Genomic DNA, 13,898 nt, shown 5'->3' on the forward strand with positions numbered 1-13,898 from the left:
CGTAGCATTAGTCAAATAGAGGTTTAATGTGCACACAGGAATAAAAGAGAAATGAGTTTTATTTAATGTGCTATCTGTGGTCCTTCTTTGTGGTAATTTGCCTGCATGCTTTCTTTTAAATTTTGATTTTTAAAAATCTATATAGAGCACGAACAACAGAAAGGAAAACACCAAATTAAAGGACCATATTGCACGTCAAACCAAAGCTATGGCTCTGCTAACTAACCATTTTCCCCGGCATGTCATAGTCCTTTATATGTTTCCATATGTCTGTTCTGCTAGTTTCCATTCATTCCTGCATAGAATGAACATTTGCCTGCAATGATGAAATACTTTCATGGGAGAAGTAATCCATTGTGGTGACCATCACCTCTGCTTTTGCTGTTGTCATTTGAATTTGACAATTTACAACACATTTACCTATTTCAAAGCTCTATACTTTGTTTCAAGACTCTAGTGAGGTCGCAGGGTACAGAACTGAATGGGAACCATTGTCTGCCAGTGAGAACACATGAAAATAGTTACAATTTGAAGAGGACAAAACATAGAAAAATACTGGAATGGTCGGTTTAGTGCAGAAAAGAAAATTCTGAACAAGTGTGAAGCTGCCTTTGTGATGGCTTTCTTTGTGCACAATTGAACCATACACAGTAGCAGTCTGGCACAGAAAGCAGCAGTGAATATGAAATGCACAGCTTGGCAAAAAACATACAACAAAGTTTGTATTTCTGGAACGGAGCGACCAGACCAATTTCATCAAGTGTGACTGCAAAATTAGAACTTTAGGATGGACAATCGCTTAATCTGGCCTATATCGGGCATGAAATACCATAAATCCCAACTGATCTACATGCAGTTTGAGTCACGCCTCATAAGCTCTGCCAAGGCACTGAAAGGCATTGCAGCTGGAAAGCAGCAAATCTGGTGGATAGTCTATTTATACAGACCGTTGTGATCAAAAGCAGTACTTAAAATAACTGCAGTGATTCTAAGAAAGAAGGAAGAAGACATTAAGTGTATGTGTGTGTGTGTCAGAGTAGTGAAGGGGGTGGGTGGGGGGTATCTGCATATATTATAGGAGTGCAGTTATAAGTGCCCAGGGCACACTCAGCTCTCTTCACACTCTAATAACTGTGTTTTCACTGGCCCTCACGGCGTGCAGAGCTGCTGCACCAGGGCTCAGCAACAGTCGGTGCTTCCTCTCTGTCTCTCAGCGCCTCATCTCTCACTGCTATGGTCGTCCACATACGCGGTTACAACTCCAGCACCACAGACAGCTCCCTCTCCAACTCCAGCCTCAGCACCGATGCCTCCCTGTGGGACTCCGCTGCGTCCCAGAGCCCCGGTGGGCTGAGCCGCACCGGCCACACGGTGGTGGCAGTATGCCTGGGCTTCATCTTAGTGGCGGGAATCCTCAACAACTTCCTCACTCTGATCGTGTTCTCAAAGTTCCGCCGCCTCTGGACGCCCATCAATCTCATCCTGGTCAACATCAGCCTGAGCGACGTCCTGGTGTGCGTGTTCGGGACTCCGTTCAGCTTCGCGGCGAGTCTGCACGGAAGGTGGCTCATTGGAGAGTACGGCTGCAAGTGGTACGGGTTCGCCAATTCCCTCTTTGGTGAGTGATGCATGCATGAGGAGTAATGCTGTGCAACTTTTTCCCTCTTTTTTGTGTGTGTGTGTATTTGCTCTTGTGGACTGAATGTAGAAAGTTTTATGATGGATTCGGAAAGTTAACAGCTGTTTTTTTCTCTCCAAGGCAGCGGTGCATCTGTGCAAAAGTATTCAGAAAAAAAATGTTGAAAGTGCTGTAAAATACTCAGTAAAAGTCATGCATTTAAAATGTTGCCCAAATGAACAGCAGAACTATTACTAAAAATGTCATTATTATCATCATTACACATTATCAGCTGCATATAATGTATTAAACGTAGATTCAGAGTGTTACTAGTGGTCATATATTAAATTCTGGTCATTTTATATGTAATATTCAATATGCAATGTAATCTAATTGTACAATCTCTGGTGGATAGAAAATGTGAAGTAAAATAGAGGCAAAAAATTCCAAATCTAAATTTGACTTAAGTGCAGAGCATGAGTAAATGCACTTTACAGTTACTGTCTACCATTAAATAAATAAGTAGAAGAAAAACACACTTCACTCAATTCATGGATTTGAGGCTCTTACACTTGTGTTAAATCAAATGCGTATCATCAGTACAGTTTAAAACATGCATCAGATTCAGCTTAGCCAATACAGTTCTGCAAAAGTTTGGGCAACCTATTAAGTGAGAAGAAATAAATGCAACCTTTGCAGAAAACAGGAATTTAAAAAAAAAAAAAAAAAGCTTTTATAGAATGCTGATGCACTTTCCTTTTTTATCATAAGTATAAAAAAAATATTAAAAGCAATTAAATAGGTGGTCTACTGTTGGTAAAATCTCAGATCTTCATTAACTCGTCAGGCTTAAGGATTTGTAAAGCAGGTCAAGAACTGCTAACTGCCAGCTGATGGCATTTCCAGAGCAAATAATTTTTTTCTCATTAACTGACTGAGGATCTCAAAATGAAGCTCCCTGATGCCTAAAAAGCAGGGGAGAGCTATAAAAACACATCAGCTCTCTTTCAGATTCCACTGGCCTAAATGCTGTTTTTTAAAAAAGGGGTATTGAAGGGGAACTATGGAAGTCAAGACAACATCTGGAAGAAACTGTCAGATTGAAGCACACATCTGTTGGGTGGAAATGCAAAGCGACCCCCCCATATGACTGCTATGGAGCTGCAGGAAGGCTGAGCTGATGGAGGAGTGAGTGGTGGTGCACCATTATACTGTGCAGCACTGATGCACAAACAGTATAAGGGAAAAATTGTGAAAATCACTGCATAAATGAGTGTCTAAAGATCTAGATAAGACAAAGGGATTTCAGAAACAAGCTCTGACAAATGAAGTTAAGATAGAGCGCTTTAGCCAAATCACCAAAGATATGTTTTAGGGGGGAGCAGCACCATGTGATGAAAAGAACACATTTCCACCTGTTAGGCATGAGGATGGAGATACCCATCAGTGTATTAACATTTTTGATTTATGTTTGTTTGCTGCAGAAGTTGTAGTTACCTTTTTCACTTGGAATGTAGTGTAAAACACATATTTTTCCAGGACACCCTAACTCTTGCATGCAGCTGTTACACAATCAGTCAGTGACAAGGACATGCAGCACCAATACAGCCTATTCATCTTGTGTCAAAGTACAGATAATTGAGGTCTAACTTGTCATTTGATGGACTCCATTCAATTTTGGCCTTTGACCTCTCTTTCTGTTTACTCCTGAGCACCAACCCTGTTCACAAGGTCATCCACTCAAATACGACGGGAAAGCCATGCAGGATAAGAAAAGTGTAAACACAAATAAACAACAATATACAGCCATGTTTGCAGCTATGTAAGGCTGCATTTAGACACAGGAGGTAAAGGTTTATGTCAGCATGCTCTTAATGTCAATATAAACATGCAGCATGTGGGTGTAATACTAACCACGTCTTACTTTAGTGTGTTTGCATCCTAAGTAGCAGCAAGCACAAAGCATCCTTGAACATCATGTGAGGATGAATTTTTCAACAAAAGATCCTGTTTCGCTCATACAGGCATGTGATCTGAGGTAGGCTCAGTCAGTCAGTCACAGAGCTGGTCCTCACTGACTATCAATTAGACAATAATATCTACACTATAATTACTCTGCTAATTTATGCAGTACACTTTGTACATTCCTGTCTAAAATCTGTAGGAAAAAAGAAGCCATCTGATCTGATATTACATGATGGTCACAGAGAACATAAAATTAAAAAATAATCATGCGATCACTTTGTTCAGATTAGTTTCACATTGTGCTTTACAGTGAGTTTTGACAGACAGTAAGCATAGAGTTGCTACTGAGGCAAATGGGAAGGAATAATTAAGAAGTGGTCTCCGTTTATTACGTCCAAACTACTCTTTCTGTTTTCTCCTCTCTTTTCTCTTAAGGGATTGTGTCCCTGGTGTCCTTGGCCATTCTGTCCTATGAGCGCTATACCACCGTGCTGCAGTCCTCCCAGATTGACATCTCAGACTTCAGGAAGGCCTGGCTGTGCATCGGAGGCTCCTGGCTCTACTCTCTGCTCTGGACACTGCCGCCCCTCCTGGGGTGGAGCAGCTACGGGCCTGAGGGTCCTGGTACCACTTGTTCCGTCCAGTGGCACCTCCGCTCCACCACCAGCATCTCCTATGTGTTGTGTCTCTTCATCTTCTGCCTGCTGCTTCCCCTTCTGCTCATGGTCTACTCTTACGGTCGAATCCTGGTTGCCATCAGGAGGGTGAGTCCATACACTCGACTAAAGGATGTCACTTGGTAGAAATTCCAGACATAACCACTAACAATTAACTAATCAGACACTGTGTTGGGTTTTAGATATGCATACAATGTATAAGCATAATTATGTCTGGTTCATGTGTATGTCAGAATGCTTTATAATTGCAAGAGAAAGCCAATGACAACAGATGGCAGCTCAGAGTTTAGATTACTTTAATCTAAATTTAGAGCTAAGTGTGCAATGTGACATCCGATACATCTGCCTTGTCTTACATACTTTTTCACACCATGGAGGGCACCAATCTGTTTGACAGAGACTTTCCTTTCCTTGTCAGAGCCTTCATTGTCTCACTGCAGTAGATGTGATTTCAGCTTTGACATTTGACGGCTGAACATTTTTTTCAGTATATCTGACTGCGAACAATCCAATCAAAAATGTTCAGTATTCGACACCGCATGTACAAACCTGTAATTTTCTCTGATATTGTGCCCAAAGTGCTGCCTTTCACTTCATTATTCTGCTCCGCTATGACAGCGTAACAGCTCTGCTAAAGTGGCTTCCACCATGGCTCCGAGCTGTCAAGGTGTTCTTGAGACGTAAGATCGTGGCTCAGGGGTTGATCGATGGCTGTCAGACTTTCGGTTGCATTTGGCCATGTGTTTTTCAAGGTAATTTCAAGGAGCATCAAGCCAGATAATCCTGGAAGCCACTGGTCTGTGTTTACAATCTTGGAATCAATTTATCCAGCGGGAGAAGGACTGATGGCCAATGTCTTCGGGAGAGCATGTTGGGTTTTAGAGTCTGGTTCTTGAAGGCAATGACCCCCTCTCAGTGCACAGTGACGCATGCCCATCTTCGCAGGGCTTACATAAACCCACTAGTCACATGAATAATTGGTAATTAAGGGCTCCCAGTTTGTGTTGGGTTCCTCCATGCTCTTCGCTTTTATTACTCCTATCAATGAATCACCTACAGGGTATTTTTAGATTCTGGAAGCAGCCCGTTACTATTGGATACATGGTGTTGTATAAGCACCTCCATTTTTTTTAACTCAGTGCACCCAAGGGAGTCAGAGCAGAAAAGGGCTTTGCTGACTTGATTACTGTACCGGTGAATTGGGGCTCAGCTGTACACCAAGTCAGAGCCCCGCCACAGGCTTTTCTTAGAAACCAAGCAATCTTGTCTACGGAGCTTTCTGCTGGGTTCTCAGAGGTGACTTAAACAGAGACGTCAGATGGAGAGATGACATTTATACCAGCGGCATCAGTGTGACTCAAGCTTGAAGTTTTCTTTTCTCCACATGGCAGCATCGCATTAGAGTCACCACTCTGTTTTTAGAATGTGCTTACACACTTCTTGTGATTCACTGTTTAACATAATCGTGGTGTCTTGCTGAATGGACAATGGATTTACTTCAAGGAGCACAATTCTGCTGCCTTCATTCATGCTTCAATCTTATCTCCTAGTACCCAGGAGTACATAAGCACAAAAATCTTCACAGTTATGTACAGCAGGATCTGATATTCTGCCAGAGGAAGATTGTGTCTGGGAACATATTACTGGACATTCTGTGTCAAGTTATTGGCTTTTTTTTTTTTAAATAGCTGAATGAATAATGTTTCCTCATTATGTTGACAGAAAATTTGCATTAAACATATTTGGTGTTTCAATTTAGTTACATAGGAATGTATATTATTTTTTGTGTGTGATGTTCAGGAGAACGAAACAGTCATGCAGAAATCACTGCTGATTGGAGGATCATGGGGATGCAGCAACAAAGGTTATGACCTAATACCACACAAGGAGAAGTGTAATTGAGTGCATGTAAGATGTGCAGTAATTTGACGGAGAGGACCAGGGGTTATCTTCTGTGAGGCTCCTTTCACAAGACAGGCACACTCATTTATTCATGAAGCAGAATGATGTGAATCACAGTGGTAATTACCCAAGGAGGTGGCCACAGGGGCATGAAATCAATACTGAGAAGGTGACAGTCGCCACAGGCTAGATGCTGCTGTAACCACTTGGCTTATGATGTATTTGAGCTAATTTTAGACCACCACAGCTATAGCAGTTCAGCACATCAGGAGAAACCTGCAGAACACATGTAATGAACCACACTAAAGCATGCAATGGGGTCAAACTGCTGCTGGACAAACTTTATTCCTGCAGTGTTTTTAAACCTTTCTGTTCTCAAGTCATACACAACAGTTTGTCCTGGTGTTGTAGCTACCTTGTACGTCTGATGCGTATATAGTCAGTCACTGTTTTGCTTTAGTGAGTCAACAGCTAATAAATGGCATAAAACAGTAAAAGAAAAATTTAAAAACTCACATTTTTTGGTTTGTCATTACACTAAGGAGTTCTTGATAGATGTTAAAGGGATGCTTTACTGATTTTACACATTAGAGTTTTTTTTTCTGCAGTATTCAGAACCTTAAGATATCCCTAGAACATGGCTATCTCACACCATTACAAACAGGCCCATCAGTGTCACCCCACCGGTTCCTTTGCTTTCATTTACACTCATCCAAAAAAATCCAGTCACAACTATTAGCCTGAGATAGCACCTAATGGTTGTAGCAAGTTGTTGTCATCTCGGGTAACATTAACTTTACTTCAACTGTCTCTCCTTCTCTTTGCTCATATCTGTGCCCCTCCACATGTGTTTGAGTCCATCCTGGTCGTGGCCCTGTGTTTTAAAACAGTCACACAAAGACCAGAACAGACAAGAAAGGAGCAGAGTGGAACGTCAAAACAGCAGTAAATACTCTCAAACTGAGTTGAAATGAAACAAGTGCACACAAATTGGGCAAATAACACAAACAAAATATTTTGTCTTTATATTCTTTGGCTTTTGAAGGCCTGTTTATGAGCTTGGAAAGGGCTAACAGTTTCAAAGGGAGGGACTCACACGCACTAACGTACACTTGCATGTATGCGTAGCTGGACCAGAGAAGCTGGGATTATAAAGCAAACAGTCTTTGTCAAAGACACCACTATTCCACTGTGTTTTGACATACATCTTTCATACGTCACCTTTAAGTTCAGTTTAGGAAGCACAAGGTAGTTTTGGAGGGAGTTTTCCAAGCTGCTGACATGATCACTTGTGAGACCTTGAACTTTGTGGAGGAGGAATATTAAATTGCTGGAATGCTTCTTAAAATTGACTGTGTTGACTGAAAAATCTCAACCAAAGGTTTACAGTTTTTTCTGAGCATAAATCCATGTCTCACAGTTTATGTGCTGATTTTAATGGCATTGCAGTTTAGATTTGTAACTATAGAACAAATAAACTATTCCACTGAAGACTAATATTATGTTATGTGTCGCTTTCTGTCCATTCATACATCTCAGTGTTCTTAGGTTGGATCCAGTGAGAAAGAGTGTAGTTCTTGTTTCTACCACTGGATGGCACCAAAGAAGGGAGTTTTCACATGTGGCACATTCTGTGGTTAGTGTGAATTTAGGAAATTGTTCAAAGGACACACTAAGATAATAAACACAATGAAACAAAACACCGGAAGTTGAAAATAAAACAGAAAAGCATGGGGAAGAGGCATGAAAATTCTACCTAAACTGTAGCATTTAAATAACAGTAATTTATTCTGACATTTTTAACCTCCGCTCCTCTGACTCTCCCCCTCTTTCATGTCTCCAGGTGGGTAAGATCAATCTGCTGGCAGCTCAGCGCAGAGAGCATCACATTTTGGCGATGGTGTTGTCCATGGTGTCCTGCTACGTGCTGTGCTGGATGCCTTATGGCATCATGGCACTAATGGCCACCTTTGGAAGGTCGGGATTGGTCACTCCCATGGCTAGTGTGGTGCCATCCATCCTGGCCAAGTTCAGCACTGTGGTCAACCCCGTTATCTACGTGTTCTTCAACAACCAGGTGAGAGCTGAGGGCAGAGTGCAGATGACCGGTGACTCATTGCTTCCATTGCATCTATTGCTGCACTGAAGCAGGTTATCTAAGATGGTTGAGGTACATAACACTGCTCAGCTGTAGCTACATAGGAAGTGGAGAGAAAAGTTTCATCCATAGAGAAGAACTCAGTGGCACCCAGGTCTCTGCAACATTGACGTTGCAGATCTGTGTCAGTAACTACATGAGTACTCCAGATGGAATACATCTGTCGGTGGTAGCCTCAAGAGCTGTTTGTCCTCTATAGCTCTGCATGGGCCAGATGTGGTGTTTTTCTACTGAAAAACTCCTTATGTCACATGTAATTCGAAAGACATTTTTGTGTAAGTTCTGATTTGGTCAAATAATATCTTGAGTCAGAGCTAAATTCAATTTTTTAGATGTCAAAATTATACGTATATAAGCATTATTTCAATAGGAGTTGTGCACATTAAGGAATCAAAGCTCAAACACAATGATTCATTTCAAGGTTATGTTCTCCGTGACATTGTTAATTTTTTAAATGCTGTAAATGTATTCTAGATTTTAAAAACGTTTCAGCCACATTTAGCTGAGTTAAACAGGTCTAAATGGGGCATTTTTGATCTCCAAATCAATAAATCATTGCTTGCTCACTGGCATTGATCATCCACTGATTTGTACTTCCACAGTTCTATAGATGCTTTGTGGCCTTTATGAAGTGCAGCACGGAATCCCACGCTGTTCAAGGAGAGGAGCAGCCAACTCCGAAGATAAAGCTGTCAGGTTTCTTTAATGTCCACAGACAAGCGTCTCTCAGCTCCTCACAACCTCCGATCCTCAGCAGCAACAGAAATGCCGCCCTCTGCAGCCGCCACACCCTTATTGTCCACTACACCCCATGAAAAGCCCTCATATTTTTCATCTGTAAAAAAATGTAAACAGTTATTCTGTTTTGTTTTTTAATTCTCCAGAATCCAAAGTGCAACTGAAACACACAGATTTGCCTTCGATCTTGCAGCACCCTGCTATTAATTTCACAAATAAAGATTAAAGTGAACTCTTTACAGTTTGAATGTAAACTCAGTGCCATGTAGATCAACCTCTGCTTTTATTCTTGTTTCATTTAGTGCTGACCTTCCATAAGTGAAAGTGTCGGTAGATGTATTTAGAATGATTTCTCTGAAAGAAAAACATGAATGTATTTGCTAGAGGTTTGACCAAGTTTAAGCAGCTGCTTTTGCATGTACATGCAGATGTATATAAAAGTTAAATAAAGAATCAACATAAATGACTTCATGATTTACATGACATAAAATCATGTCCCCATGTTCTGTTAAAACATAGTTATTAGTACAATATAACACAGTGAAGTACACAACCTACACAAGAGAAAAAACTAAACAAATTAAGATTCTGGCTCACAGGTGACATCAATGTTTAGACAACTAAGTAGAAAATTAATTGAGGGTAAGTTATTGACATTTTGTATATTCAGCATTTATATTTGTACAATGTACATATGAATCCTTTCTGTGAATATACCGTATATTTAGAGATGATAATATTCTGAACCACTAGGTGATGCCATAGAGATGTTAGAGATGATTTCTGCACGAAACGCCGCCTGAAGATGAAAGATCTGCAATCTCCTTATGCTGGCTGCATTACCTCCATTATACATATGTTGTTCAGACAAGCACATAAAAATAACTTACACTGGTTGTGCAGACCTGTAGGTGGGTAGGTTTTTTGTGATATTTTTAAAGAACATTATCCTTATCTTTTACGGAGCCGAGATGCAGCTTTTATTCAATATCATTTTAACTGTGTAATCTATTATAAAGGATAAAAAGTGTTCAGTATATTAAACATATTTAGATAGATAAAAGCACAAAATAATGGGTAACAGAAGCCCAGCCTTTGGTTAACTTCAATCAGTATATTTTGGTTGCTTTGATCAAGTGTATTGTTTGTTTGGTTATTTGTTCATTCAAATTCAAATCTGAGTATTTTGACACCACAGGTTTTACAGCACAGCACATATTTACTAAAAACTAAATGATTTCCTTATTGGTCACATTAAAAGACTGCAATGTATACACATATAGCAATCCATAAGAAAAAGTTGTTTGTAAATTTTTAAAAAGCAAGAATATATTAAAGTTCATGATAACATGATATTTTAATTTGGGTAAATATCCCAGAAGTGATGTAAAAATAAACAGCTAATCATCTTGGGTGGGTAAAGATTTATTTTGTACTTTTTTCTGCTTTAATCTGGATGTTAGGGTTCAAAAAATTACAGTTATTTTAGATATGATCTGGTACTTTGCAGAAGTGACAGAAAAAAACTTCCATCTTAAACTAGCACAACCATTACATGGCAACAAAACAGTTGCATTATATTTGTATCCAGCACTGTATGCTTCTGTGGGACTGAGCCACATTAAAAACATTTCACATTACCCCAACCGGGCCATGTGGCTTCCACAAAAACATTGGTGGGTCTCATTCCAGGCAACTGTGTCACCACAACCAAGCAGACTTCACGTATACTGCGGTTGTTATCAAAGGCTGATGACCGTGTTGTGTATCTGAGAAGACATTGTCAAGTCAAATTGAACTGATCTAAATTCAGCGGGGAGATTTGGAGAAAGAGTTTGGTCATTGAATCCTTATCTCCGCTTGAATTACGTGCAAAGTAAATGGCAAAGTAAAATGGCAATGATCAAATCAATTTTGTGAAAATTAACAAGAAACAGCCACTCGTTTTAGTGATGAAACCTGTAGTCACAGCTGGTTTTTCTTTAGAAGTCACTGAACCATTGCACTGAAATGCTTCATACAACTTATTTACTGATGCTGTGAGAAAATATCCACAGCATCAAAATTGTGAAAATACTACTGAGCACTCAATATAGAGACTTTTTTTTGTCTGCATTTGTTCTCATTGTTTAACTCCACAAAAGAGGTGTCAACATTGTATGAGATTGATGCATATTTTAGTCTTGCAGCCAAATATTTTAATATTTAGTGCATGTGTGTCATATAGAGGCTTTTATGTATCCACTGTGTAATGTCTCCTACCTCAGATGCTACCATTAAACTGTGTGTTATACCAGTTTATGTGCTAAACCTTCTGGGGAAGCAGTTTTATTGGTCAAAGGTGGAACTTTTGCCACACTCAGACAGAAACACTGGGTAGCACAAGGTGGCATTACAACATGAGGCATTTAGGGACACATACCCAACAGGAAGAGATGCACTGAGGCACCTCATACCAAAAGTCACATCTCGCTCACATGTGTGCATGTTGAAGAGTTCACTTCTTCCAGGAAGTAGTGAGAGACAAATGCAGTTGCTTGAGAGAGCTGCAGTTCAAAAGCGCATGGGATGTCACGGTCGTCAGGCCTCTCTAGGTATTACCGCACCTCTCCAGCATGATCAACACCTACCAGACCAGCCTGGCTCCACCGCCGGTGCCTCCACGCTCCAACAGGCCCCAGACCATCCTTTTCCCTGCTCCACTCCCATCACAAAGCCACACCAAGGTTCTCATCCGCTTTTTGGTTGGTGTAGTGGTGCTGCATTTATTGCTGTCCGTTGGAGGATTCATCTTTCTGTACCACAATGATCAACTGGTAAAGATTTTCTCTATTCTTTTTAATTAAATAAGTTGAGATGGACTAATAGTTTGACATAACAGCTTACTTTGGACCTACTGCGTAAAGGTGATAGCTTAAAGAAACTATTAAACTTAAAGATAAGTTTTTGTTTTATCAAAAAAGTAAACTATTTTCCAGTGTTGTTGCCAAATTTATTCAGTTTTATTGTATATAAATATATTTAGACAGAAGATATATATATTCATAGATCTTTTATCTTAATCATGTGAGGTTGTGTTACAAGATGAGCATTTTGTGAACAATATACGATGCTACCTGTTCCTGATTTCTTGCTTTTTTTGCGGCAACAGCTGAAAGAACCTGAAGAAAGAAGCCAAATGAAGGGTGCTGAAGTGAGAAAGCTGAAGGGAAATGGAGCAAGAGGTAAATTTATTTATTTCATTTTAACAATTAACTGTATATCTGAAGTTGCAAAGAAAAAACCCAATGTCAACAGTGTTTCTGATATTTGTTCTTTTTTTTTCCAGCTGCTTTTCTTTCATCAGACGACCAGGAAACGACCCGTACAGTCTCAGCACACATGCTAGTTGAGTTAGAATCACACACTCCAAAAAAGAAACCAGGTTAGAAACTATGCAACTGACAGATTTATTTTTTAAATGTATAAGTGGCCAGAAATCTATTTAGGAGTCAGGAGTAAAATTTTCATAAAAGCTTCCATGTCTCTCCTGCAGGTTATCTTCAGTGGAACAAGCAGCACTCCATTCGGAAGAATATCGGCATTTACCGTAGCAGCTGGTTGACTATCCTCCGGCCTGGAGATTACTTTGTCTACTCCATGGTGACCTTCACCAAGAACGACCACGTGAACGCTCTGGAAAGCGTAGTCAAGCTGAGGAAGAACAGCAAAGGAAATGAGACCAATGTGATGGAGGCCTTCTGCGACCTGGACAGCAGTGGCTCTGAAGAGATCCTTCACAAGTGCACAGCCACACAGGGACGGCTGATCACACTGGAGGAAGGAAACCAGCTCAGCGTCTGGGTGCAGAACCTCTCACTGGTGAACTATGAGAATGAAGTAACAACCTTTGGGATGTACAAACTGTAGGATTCCTATATGAGCACATGTACGGAGCAAAGCGCAGAGTGGGAACTCATTTGGTGAATGGATTTGGATTGAAATCTACTGAGAACACTGTTAAATAGACTGGATCAACAATTATTTTTTCCCCCTGGATTTGAGAGACAGAGTCCACATTTGTAAACTATAATTTATTAAATCAGACATACGTGTTGTTTTTTTTAATCATTGTTGTTTCTGTAGTAGTATTGTGAATGGCTGTTTGTTGTATTTATTGATGTAAATGGAGTTGCACGGCTGTGAAATGATATTTAAATATTTCTCCTCCAATGCGCACTCTTTCTTGCTTCTATCCAACTTCAGAATTCAGTTAAAAGTAAAGGTGCACATTAGAATAAGCATCACATATTTGATCTTGATTTTTTGAGCTACACCCTCCTAGTAAATTCCTTCATGAAAAGGCAGAATGTTTAAATGGTGGAACAGAAATGCATGCAGGCACAAAAGTCATTCAAACCAGGTGAACTTACTGAAGTGAAAATATTCAGGCAGAAGTCCTCCAAACTATTCTACAAGAAACTTTAACTTTACTATTTGCAATACTCTAAGTGTAAAACCTGCTGCATGTTGCATTCTAGTTCAGTCTGCAACACTATGGTTTTTTAATTCTAGCAACCACAGAGCAAAGATGCAATTTCTCACGATGTCAAATAGGACAACTAAAGATGTGGCCTACCACTCAGGAAGGGTGACTAGACTGAGTAATGTTTTTCTCCTTTCTTTTTTAAACTTAGCATCTAATAGTATGTTGTTCTCAGCTTTGCAAGTTTTTCCCCTTTGCCATGCATCATGCATTTTCCCTTGTTGCCAGGCCCTGTGTGTTTTCCATAAGGTGCATGAATCTTACATCAAAGTCTTTGCCCGTGTTGGATAATCCATTACAGTGAACTTAGTTTTA

General features: G+C 40.0%; 2 protein-coding genes across 2 annotated transcripts; both read left to right on the forward strand.

Moving 5' to 3' along the window:
- The first annotated feature begins 1,119 nt into the window (after nt 1–1,119).
- tmtops3a (teleost multiple tissue opsin 3a) lies at nt 1,120–9,510 on the forward strand. Its single transcript, XM_023266879.3, has 4 exons — nt 1,120–1,618; nt 4,019–4,347; nt 8,006–8,239; nt 8,923–9,510. Exons 1-4 carry the CDS (start codon nt 1,234–1,236, stop codon nt 9,133–9,135), a joined length of 1,161 nt encoding a protein of 386 aa, XP_023122647.1. The 5' UTR covers nt 1,120–1,233; the 3' UTR covers nt 9,136–9,510.
- A 2,060-nt stretch (nt 9,511–11,570) lies between these two features.
- cd40lg (CD40 ligand) lies at nt 11,571–13,270 on the forward strand. Its single transcript, XM_023266869.3, has 4 exons — nt 11,571–11,874; nt 12,210–12,282; nt 12,387–12,482; nt 12,594–13,270. The coding sequence occupies exons 1-4, from the start codon at nt 11,674–11,676 to the stop codon at nt 12,965–12,967; spliced, it is 744 nt and encodes a 247-aa protein (XP_023122637.2). The 5' UTR covers nt 11,571–11,673; the 3' UTR covers nt 12,968–13,270.
- The last annotated feature ends 628 nt before the right edge of the window (nt 13,271–13,898 follow it).

The sequence above is a fragment of the Amphiprion ocellaris genome, chromosome 13 (assembly GCF_022539595.1).
Source record: "Amphiprion ocellaris isolate individual 3 ecotype Okinawa chromosome 13, ASM2253959v1, whole genome shotgun sequence".
NCBI classification, from domain to species: domain Eukaryota; kingdom Metazoa; phylum Chordata; class Actinopteri; family Pomacentridae; genus Amphiprion; species Amphiprion ocellaris.

What these genes read in the sequence shown, in the direction of transcription:
- cd40lg (XM_023266869.3), top strand. Translation starts at nt 11,674, where the DNA reads ATGATCAACACCTACCAGACCAGCCTGGCTCCACCGCCGGTGCCTCCA. An exon ending in TGTACCACAATGATCAACTG is followed by an intron (nt 11,875 to 12,209) that starts GTAAAGATTTTC and finishes TTGCGGCAACAG; the next exon opens with CTGAAAGAACCTGAAGAAAG. An exon ending in GAAGGGAAATGGAGCAAGAG is followed by an intron (nt 12,283 to 12,386) that starts GTAAATTTATTT and finishes TTTTTTTTCCAG; the next exon opens with CTGCTTTTCTTTCATCAGAC.
- tmtops3a (XM_023266879.3), top strand. Translation starts at nt 1,234, where the DNA reads ATGGTCGTCCACATACGCGGTTACAACTCCAGCACCACAGACAGCTCC. An exon ending in GTTCGCCAATTCCCTCTTTG is followed by an intron (nt 1,619 to 4,018) that starts GTGAGTGATGCA and finishes TTTTCTCTTAAG; the next exon opens with GGATTGTGTCCCTGGTGTCC. An exon ending in ACGTGTTCTTCAACAACCAG is followed by an intron (nt 8,240 to 8,922) that starts GTGAGAGCTGAG and finishes GTACTTCCACAG; the next exon opens with TTCTATAGATGCTTTGTGGC.